We start from the raw sequence: 19,574 nt of genomic DNA, 5'->3' as shown, positions 1-19,574 counted from the left end.
ATAATAAGATAAAACAATGTTAAAAAAAAAAACAGTTCATGAGTTTTATTTTTCATTTTTATTTTTTCTTTCAACCTACCTATTGTGTTTTTTCCCCTCTTTATTATACCACGGTTTCTGTGTAAAAACTGAGTCACGTCTTGTACGGCACAACTAGAAAATGACAACACAGGAACAAAACTAATCAGGACAAATTGCTGTGGAGATGATGAAACAATTGATTCCCAGCAAATAAAAGCTCTTTCCTGAGTTTTCATCCAACTAAAAATATAGAATCCATAAGTATCTTCTCCTTTTCTTAACACTGACCACAACTCTATTCTAAAACATAACATAGCTGCTATAGTCTCCTGTTAATCAAAATTAACTCTGGAGAAAAAAATAACTGGCGTTGTTGAAGTGCATGGCTTCATCCTCCATTTCTTCTCTTTCTTCACAGTGGTTTGCCGTGTGCTGTTGGCAGCACATCGGGGTAAAAGTTACCAAAGCTTGTCCTTCTGTAGGTACAGGTGCAGATAAAGCATCACGTTGTGTGATGACACTTGGGCTGTAGAGTTTAGACATGAATCTGTCCTTGTGTCTGGGGGAAACCGTCAAAAAGAAAGAAAAGGGTTAGAGTGTGCCCACGCGCTTGAATTAAACATCTAATACGTACTTATTGTAATTTATCACCTTAAAATGTAAATAACCAAAATGATCAACAAAAGAGCGAAAAAGGCACTGATCCCCACAAAGAGATGTGATGTCATTGGGAGGTCTTGTACCAATTCTGTGATGGAAAAAAAATAGAGTAAGACAGACATGTTTACGTGTTTCTGACAAAAACACAGATCAGACCCCACAATATTTCTGTCTTCTCTCACCCAGAGCATCAGTATCAGCACCAGAACCTGATCCTTCAGTATAGTCTGTTAGGTTAAACTGGTAAACACAGTAACAAAGAGGAGAGTAGGTGCTTTAGTGATGGGAAATACAATCTAATGGAATATAACGTAAAACATAACACTCTTACCACTGCGGTGGTTTGAACATCAGTTATAGCTGTTGCCATGTGAACACACACATAGAGAGAAACAGATTTTGAAGCATAATATTGTTATATTACTTACAAATAAATGATACACACATTTCAGAACATAAACCAGTTTTAAAGCTGCTAACCGCAATCATCTTTTTTTTTTTTAGATAAAATCATAGTTTACGTTACGTAGATCAATTAATCAACATAATTTAACCTAAAAAGAAAGGAAAAAGGTCTTTACTGTAAACATTTTGGGGAAAGTTTTTACACATTGCATTGTGGGATGTTTTTGCTTTTCTTGTGTTTGTCACCAGACAAAGGGGACAGTGTTCTAGTTTGTTCCTGGTATTCCGAGTGATATCAGAATCAAGTAAAAACACTTCTATGCACCCGTCTTCACAACTCCGCATCCCACAATGCAATACGCAAAAATGTTAACAAACGGAATGTTTACGGTGGACATGAAAACAAAATTCCAACCTTTTACATCTTTTTTTTTTTTTTTTACAAGCAAATGGTCTTCAATTTATTAATCAATGATACCTATACAATGGATTTATCTGATAAAAAGTGTGTGCAGCAGTGTTTGTGTGTGTGTGTGTGTGTGTGTGTGTGTGTGTGTGTGTGTGTGTGTGTGTGTGTGTGTGTGTGTGTGTGTGTGTGTGTGTGTGTGTGTGTGTGTGTGCTTACCTGTCCAACTTTTGCCATAGACAGGTGAACTCCACTCACTCCAAAGGCCGTCGTACTCATCCTTGGCTCTGAGATGTATCACATATTCAACACCTGGAATTGCGTCAACAATGATGTGGCGGCGCCAGCCCTTAATGGTAGTGGTCTATACAGATGCATATATAGAAAATAATGCATAAATTACTTTCTGTTTCAGGTGTTTCAATGAAGTTAAAATGGGGATGCAGTCCCGTTGTCTAAGTCGCTCACCTGTTCATATTCAGGTGAGGATATGAGTGGACGGTATTTGATCTCGTATTCCAATTCGTAGTGGCTGTCTTGCTTCCAGGACGTCGGTAAATTCCATCTGACTTTAATTGCTGTCGGCTGTCCTTCCTCCGGCAGGACTAACACATTTGATGGAGGGTCTGGCTTCACTGAGGGATCAACACAAGGGACACAGTGAGGTCATCAGTCTGAAAGTCAAGCACACGCACATGCACACGCACACAGGGGTGGACTGGCCATCTGACATACTGGGAATCATCCCGGTGAGCCATTGATCCAAAGTAGGCTGGTTCGGTCCGCTTAGTTTTTTCATTTTTTTTTTGAGCGAGCTGAGTCCGACCTGTTAACAAGTGGCCAACATTGGTCCAAAAGCAGTAAAAACATGGCAAGAAAAGAGTGAAAAGTGAGTAAAATGGGCCAAAATCAGTCAAGAGTGACCGAAAAATGGGCAAATTGTGGCAAACAATAGTGAAAAAGGGCAAAAATGTGCAACAAAAAGAGGCGAAATGGTGGGAAAAAGGGAAACAAGTAGTATTTATTGAGCAAAAAGTAGCTTATTTGGATGAAAAGTGTCCAGAAAAAATTAAAGAAAGGACAAAAAATTGATAAAAGTGTCAAAAAGAACTTGCTAAAATAGACAAAAAATGAAGAAAAGAGGTATTTATTGGCAATGGATAGTTAAAGTGTGAAAAAAATGCAGAACTTTTTGAAAAGGGGCAACAATGGGAAAAAGGAAGTTGCAAAATGGCCAAAGGAAATAGGTAAAAAGGGGATTAAAAAGTTTTCCCCATGTGAGTTTTTCTGGGGGAATAATAATTCAAATTAAGATACATAAAGAGCCACATGTTGAGAATCACTGACTTAATAAGGGTTTTTACATGGTGTCCATTGATAATGTAGTGGACTGGTCACACACGCACGCATGCACGCACACATGCACACACACACACACACACACACACACACACTTACAAATGTCCAAAGGGGTGAAATGCAGCAGGTCACTGATGGCATTGCCTGTAAAGGTCGTGACACATAAGAATGCCATGTAGGGGCTTCTCTGGTCATCGTCATTGAAGTCCACAGCGCACCAACACCGGGAGTGTTGTACAGAGTATGAGCATGGCAAGTGTGTGAAGTTTAGACGGACTGAGGGACTGTGAATGAGGACGGAAGATTTGAGAAACATTGAGATGCAGTAATGCCACTTACACGCAGCCAATGAAAACCTTATTTGGCATTTGAAAACTGATGTTCAGAATATCATGGAGGACATTTTATCAGGTGAACACATAGTGTGGGTCTCATAGATCAATAAATAGACGATCAATTGCTCAAAAAAGATGAATGAAAGGGTGAAGTTGCTGCTTGAAAGTTTTGGAAAACTTTTGCACATTGCATTGTGGGATGTGAAGTCACGTAGACGAATGTGAAGTGTTTTTACTTTATTTTCTTTGTGTGATTTTTTGATTTTGCCCCAAAAACAGACTGTTGTGTCAAAACAATGGCAGATGGTTTTTTTTTTTTTGGGGGGGGGGTTACGCACAGAATGATCCGAATCCGGCTGAATTTGAATGTCTCGTGGAGTGAGGTGACATTACGGGGGAATACCGAAAACAAACTAGAACAAACATGGAGTCAAGCATATCACTGTCATTCATGTCTGGTAAAGAAAGACAATAAATCAGGGTAAAAATTAAGTAAAAAACAAAACTTCTATCCGTCCATTAATAGGACTCCACATCCCACAATGCAATGCACAAGACTTTTGCCAAAATGTCGATAAGAGAGTGTGTACAGTGGAGATCAAACATACATTTGAGCAGAGATTTCAATCTTTTACACTCGAAGAGCAAATGATCTTTAATTTATTGATCTGAGGCATCACAGTGCTTTATTTGATGAAAATATTTTGTCTTCAGACGTGCCTCATGCTGCTCAACACATAACAAACCCACAGCGACAGTTCATCCGTTCTTACCTTTTATTCAGTAACAGGTGACAGCTGGGTGGTGTAACCACTGGCCTCTGAGGGGTCCATTCACAGAGAATTTTACTGCTCGGGAACTTTTTGTAACAGAATATTGTGGGTCTCTCTGGAGGATCTGAATCACAAATTTCAACAGCCTACTGAGTCAACGATAGAGAACTATAGGTACACTTTAATGCTGAAATAGTAACACATTATATTTAAAAGAACTGTGTGCCATCAAAATGGTTTAATTGACTTGAATAAACAAATACATATGACACATGTAGTTAGTACTTAAGTTAAATACTGCTGCATATGATAAAGTTTTAGTATTACAGTACATGACCACCGTTATATGTTTATTTCCATTGAAATATTATGAGAAATTGTATTTAAGTGTTGCAGAAATGGTGTATGGGTTGTGGTATGTTACAGTATATACAGTATAATATGACAAGACATATTTTCAAAAACGCAAGGTGGATTTTCAATTTCAACAATTGTTACATTTTACAAACGTTACATGTGAGTGGCTATTACAATAGGACGAGGATCGTTTTTCTATGAAATGTAATGAAAATGAAACTGCATGAATTTAAATTAGAAGAAGTGTTACGTGTTGCAACTTTAACGTTTCCTACTTCTTTAAGTTACTGCTAGCCTTCCTTATCATCTTACCCTCTAATTGAAGTGAAGCCGTGAACATTTAGTATTTAAGAAGCGCTTTTCACATTGACTATGAAGGAGTTTACTGTTTCAGAAAGGTTGGTGACCCCTGTAATAGAGCATCTCACTTGTATTCTGAGAAAAAGAAACAAATCCTCAGATTTTGTTGTTCCTCTGTTGAACCAACACAAACTACTTATAACTAAACTAACTGTACATAAATCTACAGCACAACATACAGATAATATATATGGAATAAAGGCAAAACTCACCCATAATGATCAGCTTAACAGAGAATTCGTCTCTATCTCTGTGGAGACAAGTGTAATTACCAGAGTCTGTGATTCCTACTGATTCCAATTCCAATGTGTTTCCATATGAGATCCTTTGTTTGTCCTCTTTCCATAATGGCTTCTTCATCCACCTCCAGATAGGGCTGGATTGAATGCTCCTACTTCCCCCCTTCTCCTCTTCTTCACCATGTCCAACCTTAAAGTCCATCTCTGCATCACTCTGGTCTGATTCATCCTTTGTGTGTTCTGGGTCTTCGGTTCTGACGACCCTCTCAGTAGAATTAGAGGACGGTCCTTCCCCTGCTCTACTTTTTGAAGAATTTTCATCGCTGTGATTTAAACTTTCTCCAGTATTTGAGGTTATATCCTGGACTAACATGTTCTTTTTAGTAGCTGGCCAGTTTCTGGTGAAGTTTACTCTAATTCCATCGACTCTAACATCACCACTGCAGGTGAGGTGCACTCTACTGCCTGGCACAGCAACCACAACACCAGGAGGCAGCTCTGCACAAGAAACACACACACATTAACCACAATCCACAAAACTTATACTACAAATCTAGATTGGATTAATCTCCATTAGCTGGCTTGAACAAATAAATCATTCTTTTTCAGATATGAGCTTTACTACAAACGTCTAATTTAAGCCAAGTGATTACAGCCTCGGTACGTGCACGTGCCCATAAAAGCGGTGGAGATTGCAGCCTCTGACCAATCAGTGGAGAGAACTGGCAGACTGAGCGTCTTTACAATGAATGGGGGAACAGCTCATCATCTTTAACAAATATAGTTAATATAAACCCATGATGACAGCAAACAGCAACACTGTTAGTGCAGCTCACAGCAGAAGGCGGAGCTTTTATACTCGCTCAGATCTGATTCACTTCACAACTTGGTCCCGACCAGGTTGCTTAAGTTTAAAATGATGAATAATTCCAATCCATAATGCAGACCAAAGACAACCCTGTTGTTACAGCACCAACCAGGATCTATCAATGTTTTCTAAGAGATCTGATTGGTCAGGAGGCGGGGCTTTAGGACTCGCTAACATCCAAGCCAGAGAAAAACCAGGTCGCGAGCAGGTTAGCTCTGCAGCATAAATTGCTATGGTGATGAAACTCCAGCCAGCTTTGTAGTCCAGCACACACTGATTAAATCCTGAAAGTTAGTGCGATAAGAGGTAATCTAGATTCTTAGTATGGGCCCAAAGTGGCCTTCATCATTACAAACACAAGTTTGACCTTTGGTTTGTTTGTTTGTTTATGTGTGTGTGCGTGCGTGTGTGTGTGTGTGTGTGTGTTGTATGGATTTAAGTGAGTCTTTAGAACTGAGGGATTAGGCACTTTTAAAATGAACAATACATGATAAAAATCCACTTTTTTACAACTTCCTATTTTATCAGTCTGTTCTCTTCACTCACTGGTTTCCTTATAGGTTCTAAATTTAACTTTGTTGTTACACATCCAGTCCTTAAACATTCTTTCCCTTTTGGTTGTCACAGAGCCAATCATCAGAGGAAGGCTAACTAACACCAAGTAGCAGTATTAGATTAGCTATAATACAGCTAGTTAGGTGAAATGTATTTTTTATGATGTCCAGGATCTCCAGTCCCTTTAGTTTTGTTGAGATATTTCTGATTATGTTGGTACTTTTAAGAACTTTAATAAATGTGTTATTAAATACTTTGATAAACCTTGAATTCTGTTATGGCGTCATTTATGGGGGCTTGTCCGGGATTAGAACCCGGAACTTCTCGCACCCAAAGCCAGAATCATACTCCTAGACCTGATTGTGATCTTTTGATTAAGGCTAAATAATGTCAGACATTATCCTGTTCACTCAAATAGTTTACATTTGGTATAAAGTGGTCAGATTCAGTAGATTCTGGCCATTCTAAAAAAACTAGCAACTTTTACTTTGAGTACTATTTAATTGAGCTACTTTTTTTTACTTGTTCTTGAATTTTTTTGTGTTTTTTTTTTATTTTTTTAATGTACTTGAGTATTTTATTTATGAGTACAATATCAATCAACAGTACTTCTTTTTTTTTCTTTTTTAAACATCAAATCTTATTGACAAATTGCAAGTTTAAAAATCAAATAGAGTTCTTTCACCTTTTTTGTTTTTCAAAAATGTTCAAATAATCATATAACAACTAAACTCAATTAAGAAAAAAATGAAAATTTGAAAGGGATTTTGAGAATTTTGATTTATGAATATGGAACCTTTCTTTATCTAAGATACCTCTGTGTGAACTACATTGTTAGGTTAGCATTGTATAAGACTCATAGTGCAGTGTTTCTTTATTGCCCCATGTACCCCTTAACCTATATTTCTTATCGAAAGTACCCCTTTGCTCATGTTATACATTACATGTGTCTGCATGATCGTCTTAACTTTTTCCTGTGCCTCGTCCATCATTAACCTTGAATTTAGGCCCTTTTATTCATTTATTCTCATGGTTTGCTTGTTTTAGAATTTGAACTTCATATTTTGGTGTATTTTAAAGAGTTGTGCCACAAATTATTATTGATGGATGAGGAAAAAAATTCGGTGTCCCTCCTGAGAGGTGTTCAAGTACCCCTAAGGGTACACGTACCCCAGTTTGGGAACCACTGTAACATAGTAGAACTCATTGAATCACAGCTTATCAATTGTGAGCTGGAGTGTTTTTTTTCCCCGTTTTTTTTTTTTTTGCAAAACTTTTTTATTTACAAATGTTATCTATAATGAGTGCTAATTTCTCCAGGTTTTCATAAAGGGTAATAGATGTCATTTATTTCCATGTACCAGCAGCTTTGAGTTTAAAATGTTTTAAAACTTGTGGAAACTGGTTCTAAAAATTGTTAAACTCAAAGCTGCTCTGAATTTTATTGAGCATTTGCACTTTTTTTTTTTTTTTCCTTACACATTTTATTTAAAAATGTTATTTATTATGAGTGCTAAATTCTCAAGGTGTTCAGTGGTAACAGATTGAACTTGTTTCCATGTATGTACCTGTAGACTACAAGCTGTTTTATTATATATATATATATATATATATATTTTTTTTTTACTATAGTATATTTAGTAGCACATACTTCAAAGAAAAAAACAAAAAAACTTTTACTTAAGTAAGGGAGCAACTTCAAGACATTTATATTTACCAGAGTCATTTTTTTTATTCAAGTATCTATGCTTTTACTTGAGAGCTGAAGACTAGTACTTTTACCATCTCTGTGAAAGGGAAAAGATGTTTAAATAATAAGCATAGCCTGTTATGTAACCCTTACAAAGAATGTGTTTTACTGGGAAACACACACCCAGGAAGGAGTTTATTTTTATGTTTATTTATTAGGATCCCCATTATCAGCAGGGAAAGCTGTTGCTATTCTTCCTGGGGTCACTGACACTGTCATTGGTGAGGAAAATTGTAAATCGTTTTAAAATAAACACACATCGTTTAAACAGTTGTTTTTAGTCCTAAAGCAGACAGAGAGAGCCTACCTTTCCGTGGACAGTCTGAGTCCAACCCAGCAGAGCTCAGAGAGACGTTCACAAAGCAAACCAACAGGAGCAGAAAGCCCATTCCGTCCCTCTGGCACACACACACACACACACACACGCTCCCTCACATCTTCGGAAAGTGACAACAATCTTACAAGCAGTCACAATGAAAGTTCCTCCTGCACTCTGTAAAAGTCGTTATTGCGAAATCCCAGAGCTCTTCCCCTTGTTCTGCGCCATTAGAGAGGGAGGAAATCCTCCTCCTCATCCAAAAATAAAACACAAGGACGCTCACAACAATACTATCATTTACTGTACATAATATTCATATCATCTGCATTATTAAGGCCAATATCATTATCTCAATATTTGAGGTCGTTGCTGTAAATCTGTTAATAAATAATAAATAGAGGTGGGACGATACACTGAGTTCACAATATTATACTGTCGATAGACCAGAGGTGGAGCAACTTTTATCACAGCGGGGGCCGCAAAAATGTTTGTTTGATCGATTAAGGGCCACATTATCAACATTAATGCCAGCATTTAGAATAATGACCAATCTGAATGTTAATACAGGAAACGACAGAGTTTTTATCTTAATTTTCTGTATGATTGTTGTTGCCTTGCTCATTATTTTTGTTTCCTTTTGCATATTTTTCCTTTAAAAATACATGTTTTTTGGAGTCAAATTGTGTATTTGTGTTGTTGCTTTGCTTGTTTGTTAGTCCTAAGTTTAAGTCATTTATTGTGTTTTTCTTGACTTTTTGTGTACTTTTGTTGTCATTTTCTGTAATTTTGTACATTTTTTTCAGTAATTTTGTTTATTTTTATTTTTGTTACATTTTTACACGCGTACGCCTGTTTCTGGATTGAGACGTACGCTTATTTCATGCCATTTTTCACGCAAGCCACATGAGTTTATTTCTCTTTGGACTCTTTGTACTATCATACTTTTTTAAACTCAAAGCACAAATAAATAAAGTCAAACCAAACTTTCAAATGGCGAGTTCAGGTGAATTAAGTTTGCACACATTAAGGGACACCTGAAGAACAGAGATAATGTTTTTATTCCACAATCCATCAAGAAAAAAAAAAAAAAAAAAAAAATCACCGTTAAGAGTTTCCAGTGTTGCAAGTTCCTCTATTCTGTTGCATAGTTATTTTCACTGATCACCTTATTTAGGTCTGTGGGAAAATGCAACAAACATTCACTGCTATACATATTTAATCAAACAGAAGAATAATTATAAAATAATACATCACAAGTCATAATAATTCATCATTCCTCTTTTCGTTAACTGATACATTAGCCTGTAAGATTATAAATTATTATAAACTTACACACACAATATTATTAAGAACCTACAGGAAATGGATTTCATTGTCATTGGTTAAATAAAGGTTCAAAATGAAACCTTTAACACAAGCAAGTGGGACCAAAAACAGATCCAGCTTTAGAATAAAATTCCTTTGACTGTACAGTAAGTGCAACCAAACCAAGCCTTTATAAACACATCAATATGATGTAAAAACACAAATGTAAAACAAATCTATAAAGATAACACATGATAAAGAGGACAAAGTTACCAATCTTTCTGCAAATTAAATAAATGCATTCTCACTGAGAATGAACTAAATAAACATTTGGTGAGGATTAGTGGTAAATGAACTACATAGAAGATATCATAGCATCCTTGTTTATTTTATGGAAACTTTTTTTGGGGCTTAGAAGTGAATCTAAAATATCAAGCCAACGGTCAAACCTCTAATTTATATTCTGAGGAAGTCTGTGTCAGCAGAGTTATATAAAAACCATTTATTTTGAGAGAACAGCGCGTAGCTAATATAACCAACAGTCACGTCTTGGGAAATGCCTGAAAAAAAAAAAAAAGAAAAAAAGCACAAAATGTTGCAGTTGTTGTGCAAACATCTCCAAGGCATTGTGTAGGACCTGCTCATCCATTGTATGTTCCACTCACTGAGTAACTGTTGGATGGACGGACCTGAATCCTTTGAACCAAATAGATTCCTTATGAACATGAAGAAACAGATTAACCCTGAGCAGGGTTGGGGTCAATTATATTTTTCAAACATTTCAACATTCCATCTTCAATTACAGTTCAATTATGATTATGTTTTCAATTATCATGTTCCATTACAATTTTAGTATGATTACAGTGACTGGCATTTTCCTCCAATTCCAATTCAATTCTAATTATTATTTTTTTCCCCTGAAAGTCACTTACAAATATGTTCTCATTTATAAAAGTTCAGTTACAATTTTACAATTTTTTTTTTATTTATATAGTGCTTAAAAACAGCCCACAAGTGACCTACGCGTTTGTATTTCGGTGTATTTCTGTGTATGCTTGTTATTTATAGGCCTGTTGTGATGACTGTATGTGTGTATGGTGTCATTTTAGCATCTTTATGTTTACATTTTAGTGCATTGATTATAATATCCTATGTAAAAGCCAGACTAGGGACAACAGTTGGAATTTAGCATATAAACAAATTTGTAATAAACATCAGTGACATATACACTATTGATACTATGTAAAATAGTGTTGTCCCAATTTAAATAAAATTATATCCTAACTCAAACCCACTAAACCAAAAGTGACAATTTTTCATAGAATTTTCTTGGCAATTAGAATTTCAAAGTAAATTATCTAAACTCAATTACAATTACAACGGCAATATATTTTTTCAATTACAATTCCGGTTACAGCATAATTGTAATTAGTTATCAATTACGTGATTTCAATTATAATTAACCCCAATCCTGACCCAGAATGTATATGTGGTAGGCTAGTAGCCTCTCTCTCTTTTCGTTCATAGGCCTTGTTTTGTTTGTCAATAAATGTTTCAGTCTTCATCATGTGTCCTCTGCTGATACTTGATGATCAGCTGCTTTAGAAGCTGCTGATAAAGCTGGTGATGTCACTGAGAACAAAACCTTCTCAGATGGTGTATTGTCAACAGGAGTTGTATCTGTTTCCTCTTCGATGGGGGTTTCTTGTGAATTGCCAAGAACAGAAGAAGAATTTGAAAGTGGAGGAACGGACCCCGACAGGCAGCTCTGTGCTGGGCTGCTCTCCCCGGCGGTGCTGGGTGGTGTGGGGGTGTTTTTCTTTCTGCGGAGGGTCTCGATCCAGCTTGTGCTGTGTCTTGACGCAAAGGAGGCAAGTGCCAGGGACGAGAGCCGCATGTTTTTCCCTGATGTAATGAGCTCTCCGAACCCTTCTTGGTGGGCAAACGCGTAGCCTGACCTCCGGGAACTGCCACGGGCCAGGAGACGACCTTCTGAGGTGCTGCCTGCACCACGCCATGCACCTGCAACACCTGCTGGCTTACGTCTCTTCTGACGGACCAACTGAGTGTAACGCACCTGAGGAACAGTGAATAAATGCATATTTAAAATTGAACACAATTTAGAAAACAAACCTCTTCACCCATCTGAAGGCTAGTGTTTGTCAAATCTAAACTGATAAAATCGGATTGAAATGATGAAGAAAACCTTGAAGATCAATGTACAATTAACACATTATAACAAAAAGCATAGAATATCAAATTACATGCAGGAGCCTAAAACCATATTCATTCACAGTTACACCTCATAGTTTGATGACTTTAGAAAAAAGGTTATTTGTCTCCAGTGGCGTCGCCAGGATTCAATTTCATAGTACACACAGATTCCCCCACGATCTGACTGCTCACACTGTACGTTCATACACGACACATCGGGGTCTTGTTTCCAGAAATGCAACATCCAAATTAGAAGAAGAAGAAGAACTCTGAAGCGCCGCCATTAAAACAGAAGAAGAAGAAGAAGAACTTGGAAGTGGAGAGACACTTGCAAATATCAGTAAAAAGAGATTTAAAAAAGAAAAGACGGCAATGTGATGGACCAGGAACTGGTTGGACAGACGTAGGCAGTACAGTCCGTCAATTCTACATCAGTCCTAGGTGTTTGCGCATGCGCAGTGTGAGAGTTTGAGGTAGGCCGGTCCGTGGCACTGCTTTAACAGTGCGATACTCTCACGAGGAGCGACCAAGGATTTCAAACATGTTTGATTTTCTGACGACCATACGATTGCTGATTGGCAGCTGGTCGTGAGGTGTTAATCGCTTCTCGTGACCCCATGTATACTACACGATGCAAGACACGCGATTTAGCAGAGAAGCGGCCTGATCCAGGCCTGCCTTTAACAGCTGAATGAACGCTCAACATTGGCAGTGGACACGGGTATACACAACAGTGAAGGGACAAAAATCTATTTATTCCGGTCTATGGTCCAGCATTTTGATGGAAATATATTCAGTTTTCAGTTGATTCGTTCTTTTCTCAATTAGCCAACAAAGGAACAACACCTCCAACAGCAAACATGGAAGTTTCACCTTCAACACAAAATCTAAAACAATAAAGTTTAAACTAATCATAAAGGTGTAGGTTAAAGCTCATGCTTATTATGCCTATTCTTTTTTTTAATTTTTACAAATAACTTATATATATACAGTATATATATAGGTCTCCTGAACAAACAAGCACACTTTCAAACATCTTACAGGATAAATACTTGAGAAGGAGAATTTTCCATAACAATAATCTAGTCGTAGTTTTCAAAACTCTGCATCATACCTGATCATTGTGTTTTTTTAATATTTTGATTTGAAGTATTTTTGTAAACAAAGAATTTTATATTTTATATTTTTTTGTGATGTCATTCATTTTTTTTCTTACAAACTGGGTTAGAAAGACACAATTAAAAGTTCAACTTAATAAGTTCTAAAAAAAAAAATCTGTGACTATTTATTCAGCATCAAAAAGCAAACGTTTTCTGAATCACATTGGTTTTAGCTATAGACGTATTGAGTGATGAAAACCCTGCTGGTATTAAACTACACTTAAATCTACTTATGTCATTAGGTTACACTGAATGAGTCAATATTTGCAGGGCATTTAGCCTACAATGACGGTAAACATGAATATGTGATCACCCGGCAGCTGTTTACTGTGTCAGGTAATCATTAACCAAGTTCTAATGGACAGAATGTGAACACACACAGTTTTGAAACACCACTGATGTGTCTTTCTTACTGTGTCAGAGAGCTGAGGTCTGAGGTCCAGCTTGAGGAAGCGGAATGCTAAAACTGGAACGATGCATATTGCCGTTGCCAATGCAATTGTTAACCACACGACTGGTTGCATCAACGTATTCTGGGAGCTTCCTTTTTTTTTCAAAATGAACAGGACACAAACATGAGAACAAAAAGCACATTAAACATCCCACTCCACACACATAAATAAAAATCATTTAAAATATTTGATTTGGAGAGTTAAAGAGAAGTTATGTCATTAAATTCTGTTCTATTCTAAATTTAAACTTATTAACTTGTACTGTGTAAACGTACCTTCTGTACTATAACTTCCAATTCTAATAATCAAATAATGTTAATAAAAGATATTGGATCAAATAATGTGTCCAATCAGGAGGGATTTAGTGCTGGAAACATTAACAGTGTTATATAAAGACATACTGGTAACACTTTACTTGATGTTTTATAGCATAAAGGCTGACATTACGCTGTCATTATTATAACATGACACCCGTCATCAGCATTAATAAGGTGTCATGAAGGCTGTCATTAAGTGTTAACCCTATCTAACCTCACTAGATCCCTCCACCTAACCCAAAAAATGCCAACATAACTCCAAAGGTGTCATAATTTAGCAAACTCCACTTAATCACAGCCTTAGTGACACCTTATTCATGCTAATGACAGATAATGACAGCGTAACGTCAGCCTTATGTACAAAACTTCAAGTAAAGTTTTACCAAAATACTTAGTGTAACATCTTATAAGATGTTACACTTATAAAACTTATAAAACTTCAAGTAAAGTTTTACCAAAATACTTAGTGTAACATCTTATAAGATGTTACACTTATAAAACTTATGAAACTTCAAGTAAAGTTTTACCAAAATACTTAGTGTAACATCTTATAAGACCCCAGGGACAAAATGATGGACTTTGTGTCATTATCCATCCATTCATCTATCATCCTCTTATCCAGGATCAGTCTCTGTGTTGGAGTCTATTCCAGTTTGTTCCTGTCCCAGATAAACACACTTGAAAGAAAAAAAAATCCTGTATGGGTAATTTAGCAACATTGACCTCCACTAACTTACAAGTCAACAGAAATCCCTGGAGTTTTACCCACAACCCTCAAATATCTATAAGGGAAGCCTAACTTTCTTCAGCAACATCCAGCATTAATGAAAAGGATGCTGGACAATTTCAGATGGATAGATAGAAAAATGGAAGAATGGGTCATAGAAACATGTTAAAACATTTTTTTTTTTAAACTGTGTGAAATGTGAATACATTTATGGGCCAGAACTATAGTATTTTGTGGTTTTCTTGCAGTTTGAGAGCATGTGGCTAAGTACCAACCTACAAAGTGGAACTGATTAGGAAAGATCCTGAAGACGGTCTGACTGTTCAGAGCAATCATGATGGTGAAATATGTCCCCAGAGAACCCCACACAAACACGTGGTTGAATATTGTCCAGAAGCCTGTATCGAGAGCGATCTGTGAAGTCACAAAACAAACGGACTGAAAAAAGAGAATGTTCCTATCAAGGTGGAACAAACTGTGCTTGGAAATAGCAGTCAACATCTGCGAGAAGAGTTCACACCACTTTGTGCTCACTCACTTGTACGCTGACCACAATAACCAGTGCTGTTGCCGTGGTGACGGCAAAGGTCTGGTAATCAGCGAGGGGCACACCGGTGCTCTGGGTGGCGTCGGACAGCACAGCGTAAGGGACAAAGAACAGCACCAGTGAGGTGTAAATGCCCTGAGCAATGCAGATGAAGAACTCTTTCTTGTTGAAAAGCAGGTTAAGCTGCCCAGGCTCATAAAGCTTTGGATATTCCAAACTTCTCTGATCAGGAACATCCTGCGTGGAAAAAGAAGAAGAAGAAGATTAAAAAAGAAGATTACACTGAAAAGTATTTTTTCTTATGTACAAAATATATTGCATTCAAGCCAGGGGTGGACCTGGACAAAAATTCAGCATTTTGTGTCCAGACCAGCCCACTACATTATCAGAAGCCGCTATTAAGTCAGTGATGCTCAACATGTGGCTCTTTATGTCTTCATTTGATTTATTATTCACCCAGAAAAAGCTTAAAAGGGAGACACTTTTCAACCCCTTTTTACTTATTTCCTTTGGCTATTTTGCAACTTCCTTTGTCCCATTTTTGCCTGATACAAGTTCTTTTTGACACTTTTATCAATTTTTTGTCCTTTCTTAAAAATATTTGGGCCAGTTTTCATTGAAATAAGCAAACTTTTGCCCAATACATTCCATTCGTTTCTTTTCCCGAGATTCTGTCTCTTTTTGTCCCATATTTTTGCAATTTTTTCACACTTGATTGCCATACTTTGCTCATTAAAGCAACCCTTTGCCTTTAAATACCACCTAGTTCCTCTTCATTTGCCCATTTTTTTGGCCACTCTTTACTGCTTTTGGCCCATTTTAGTCATTTTACACTCTTTTCTTGCCACATTTTTGGACAATTTTTGGCCACACGTTAACATGTCTGCCTCCACTCACTCGTAAAAAAAACAAAAGATGTAGATGACTGTACCAGCCCACCGGGATGATGCCCGGTATGCCAGATGGCCAGTCCACATTCAAGCAAAATGTGACCATATTGAAAGTATTAGTACATCATAAAAATGGTAATTCCATTTCATTTTAACACATCCCACATACTGCGGTTTCAAAAAAATTGGAAATTTCTAACAATTGCTCCATGATTATTCAATAGGCACACTGTACATTTTTAGTTTGATCAGATTAATACTTTTTGAGGGGTTTCGGGCATGGACATGTTTGGGTCTTCAGTAAACAACTTTGCATATGCCTTGAGTCAGCTCCCTGTATTATTATGAGTTTTCAGCTATGAACATAGACTGTTGAAATCAATAATGATTTCTCAGATACTGTATACGCATTGGTTCTTGGGTGACAGTCTCTCGAAATCCGAAAAAAATGCTTTTTTTTTTTCTTTTTTTTTTTCAATTTTCATTGGCCCATGTGGGAATGTAAGAAAACATCTGATTTCTGTTTAAAATTAAGGTAAAATATTACTTTTTCTTGGGATGTAAAACAATGTTTCTTTATGCAACTTTGGGTTATTTCACCTATCGTGAATTTTGACACATACCCCATCACTAAAATTACCATATCTAAAAATTTGTTTTATTTCCAATCAAACTAAAAATCTACAATGTGCCTATTGAATAATCATAGAACAATTGGTAAAAATTACAAAATAATTTTAGACTTAAGTGCGTGGGCCATTTGTTGAAATGACATGGAATGACCCAATAGAAATGATCTTATTGTTTAAATCTGTTGGTTAGTGTGTAAGCATCTGGTAAGAGTAATAGGGTTTAAAACCTGATCAAAGATCCCCATGGCCAGCACAGGGAGGGAGGTGTAGACAATGTTGTAGAGCGTAATGAAGTACTGATCATAGACTGTCTACAGGAGAAGCAAAGGCACACAGTGAGAATCCCAGTGAGTCCCTTATTCCTGATGTGTTTCTCCAAAACTCTTCTCTCTAACCTGGGCTGAGAAACCACAGAAGAATCCAAACCAAAAATGCACCATGGTGAAGGCAAAGTTCTTGTAGAAAAAGTAGCAGAGGAAACGACACATGCGCAGGTAGGACCAGCGGCCGTGGACCAGAAGTAGTCGCTGAAGGAAGCGGAACTGGGAGAAGGAGTAGTCGCTGGCCAGCACGGCCTGGATCCCCTCTTGGCCCGAGATCCCAACTCCAATGTGAGCGCCTGTTGGAGCCCAGAGCGGACGGAGAAAGAAAAAAGCAGGTGTACGTGAGAAGGAGAGATTTTGCACTGCATTTTTGGAGAATCTTGAAGGTATTATACAGTTTGTAGTTTATATTCATAAACTTTCTAAATAAAGGAGTTAGATAAGGAGGAGTGAAGTCTAACTATTATTTTCATAAGGGCCAATCTTATAGTTAAACACACACACAACAGGGCTAAGGGTCAATTATAATTGTAATCATGGAATTGATCATTAATTACAATTATGGCATAACTGTAATTGTAATTTGAAAAATCTGTTGCTGTTGTGATCGTAATGAAATTGTGATTGAGTTTGGATAATTGACTTTGGAATTGTAATTGCTATAAAAAAACTGGGGAAACATGTTACATTTCTAGACATATGTAGTCAACAATCATTAAAATATGTTTCACATAAAGATTTCCACATTTAACCATTTTAAAAAAAATGAAATCGAGGTGTATACTGTCACAAAAAAGGCTCAGGCACACACACCAAAAATATTAAAAGCTATATTTTCATTGATGAGGAAGCCTAACAAGGTAACCAATAGATAGGAAAGAAATTATATGATAGATATTTGTTTTTAGTGTATTTTACAGCTGATTTTGGACCATTTATCATAAGAGATGCTAACAGAAAGCTAACACAAGAGGAAGGTTAACTTTTATTAGGCTATTTAGTTTAGGCTCAGTAATTGTGATTTATCGTAATTGAGCTTTAGTACTTGAAAACATAATAGCAAATTGACTTTCTGAAAATAAAAAAAACTATTATAATTGAATTGTAATTGGAAAAAATACAGGTCACTGTAATCATAATTGAATTTATTATTGGATATGGGTAATTAAAAAAGCCTAATTGTAACTGATAAATGTCATTGAACGAAACCCTGGTACACACACACGCACACACACACACACACACACGCACACACACACTGATCAATGACAGGGGTGTAAAACTCATTTTAGTTCAGGGGTCAGATATGGACCAGTTTGATCTTAAGAGGGCCACAAATTTTATGCAGGAAAATTTGTAATTTTTTAATATTAATTTGTTTTGCCCTAGTTTGCACTTCTACATATACATAACATAGAAAGTATGTAGGAAACCAACCATATCTAAGCAATAAGTGATAAATCTCAGTCCCATCAGGATCTTCACTTTAAATTTTCTATTTTGTGATCAATTTCTATTTAATTAACTATTTAATTCAACTGTTTAACATTAAAAATGACTACAATCATGTGAACACCAGAAAAAACTGTGAGCCCCTGCAATTATTTACAGTTTCATTTACACAATAATTCATGTTTTATCTGTCATTTTTAATTTCTCCTGGAGGCCGGATTGGATGCTCCAAAGGGCCAGATTTGGCCCCCGGGCAATGAGTTTGACACATTTTTGATAGCTGAATATGATCTTTTGATAATCTGTTCAAAATGACTGAAATCTTCCTGAAGACTCTGGACTTCAGTTTCTATCGTGATGAACTCATGTTGCAACACGCCTTTCCACACAGTCTTTGTTTTAAATCCTTTCAGACACTCTGTCTGTTTCCTCTGCTGAAAGATAAACGCTGTGGAGCTGTGGCTCAACCTCACTTCTCCTTCTCCTTCTTCTGCATCTCAACAACAATCCTGAACCGACCCTCTCTCACAACTCACTTTTGATCATGCAGACGTCGTTAGCACCATCTCCTATGGCCAGTGTGACGGCCTTCTTGTGTTTCTTGATGAGCTCCACCACCTGAGCTTTTTGCAGTGGAGTCACTCTGCAGCAGATCACAGCTTTGCAGGCACAAGCAGTGGACACAAACTCCACTTCCATGTCTGCTTCGAGAGCATGTGCCTGACAGAAAGAAGAGGTCAAAGACATTTCACGGAAGGAACGTAAAATATAAAAGCTGTGGTTTTTGTACATTGTCATGTGATTTTTTTTAACCCTTGTGTACTCTTTTAAATGTACATACACAAAAGGTCCATCTCATAAAAGTGCAATAAAAATAATGTAGACCTACTACATAAAACCACTGCATCAGATATTTTCAACTACTTCAGAACTATCCATATATATATATATATATATATATATACTATGCAGTATCTCTAAAAATAAGGTGCAAAGTGAAATATTTTTGTATGAGGATATTACAGCCTAAACAATGACAATAATTGATAGCAGTATTGATTTTATTGCATTAATATTTTTGGCACAAGTACAGTTTTAAAGAAAAAATAACACTTCTCTCCTTGTGAACAAAAAACGATCTGTCTCAT

At 36.7% G+C, this 19,574-nt stretch overlaps 2 protein-coding genes across 2 annotated transcripts in view; both read right to left on the bottom strand.

Annotated features, from left to right (window-relative positions):
- Positions 1-30: 30 nt before the first annotated feature.
- On the bottom strand, positions 31-8,591 carry il6r (interleukin 6 receptor). The gene is made up of 10 exons (XM_028470791.1): positions 8,396-8,591; positions 4,889-5,413; positions 3,960-4,083; positions 2,951-3,135; positions 1,961-2,127; positions 1,712-1,856; positions 1,013-1,041; positions 864-921; positions 673-769; positions 31-580 (listed from the first exon to the last, which is right to left on the bottom strand). The coding sequence occupies exons 1-10, from the start codon at positions 8,475-8,477 to the stop codon at positions 364-366; spliced, it is 1,629 nt and encodes a 542-aa protein (XP_028326592.1). The 5' UTR covers positions 8,478-8,591; the 3' UTR covers positions 31-363.
- A 1,815-nt stretch (positions 8,592-10,406) lies between these two features.
- The window catches only part of atp8b2 (ATPase phospholipid transporting 8B2), a 36,377-nt gene continuing 27,209 nt past the window's right edge, over positions 10,407-19,574 (bottom strand). The window contains 7 exon segments of the mRNA XM_028470811.1: positions 10,407-11,789; positions 13,500-13,630; positions 14,858-14,996; positions 15,121-15,366; positions 16,879-16,962; positions 17,047-17,270; positions 18,963-19,146. Coding sequence (XP_028326612.1) covers positions 11,277-11,789; positions 13,500-13,630; positions 14,858-14,996; positions 15,121-15,366; positions 16,879-16,962; positions 17,047-17,270; positions 18,963-19,146 — 1,521 coding nt within the window. The 3' untranslated portion in view covers positions 10,407-11,276.

The sequence above is a fragment of the Gouania willdenowi genome, chromosome 16, assembly GCF_900634775.1.
Source record: "Gouania willdenowi chromosome 16, fGouWil2.1, whole genome shotgun sequence".
In the NCBI taxonomy this organism is placed as follows: Eukaryota; Metazoa; Chordata; class Actinopteri; order Blenniiformes; family Gobiesocidae; genus Gouania; species Gouania willdenowi.
This window is presented reverse-complemented; position numbering and strand designations above follow the sequence as displayed.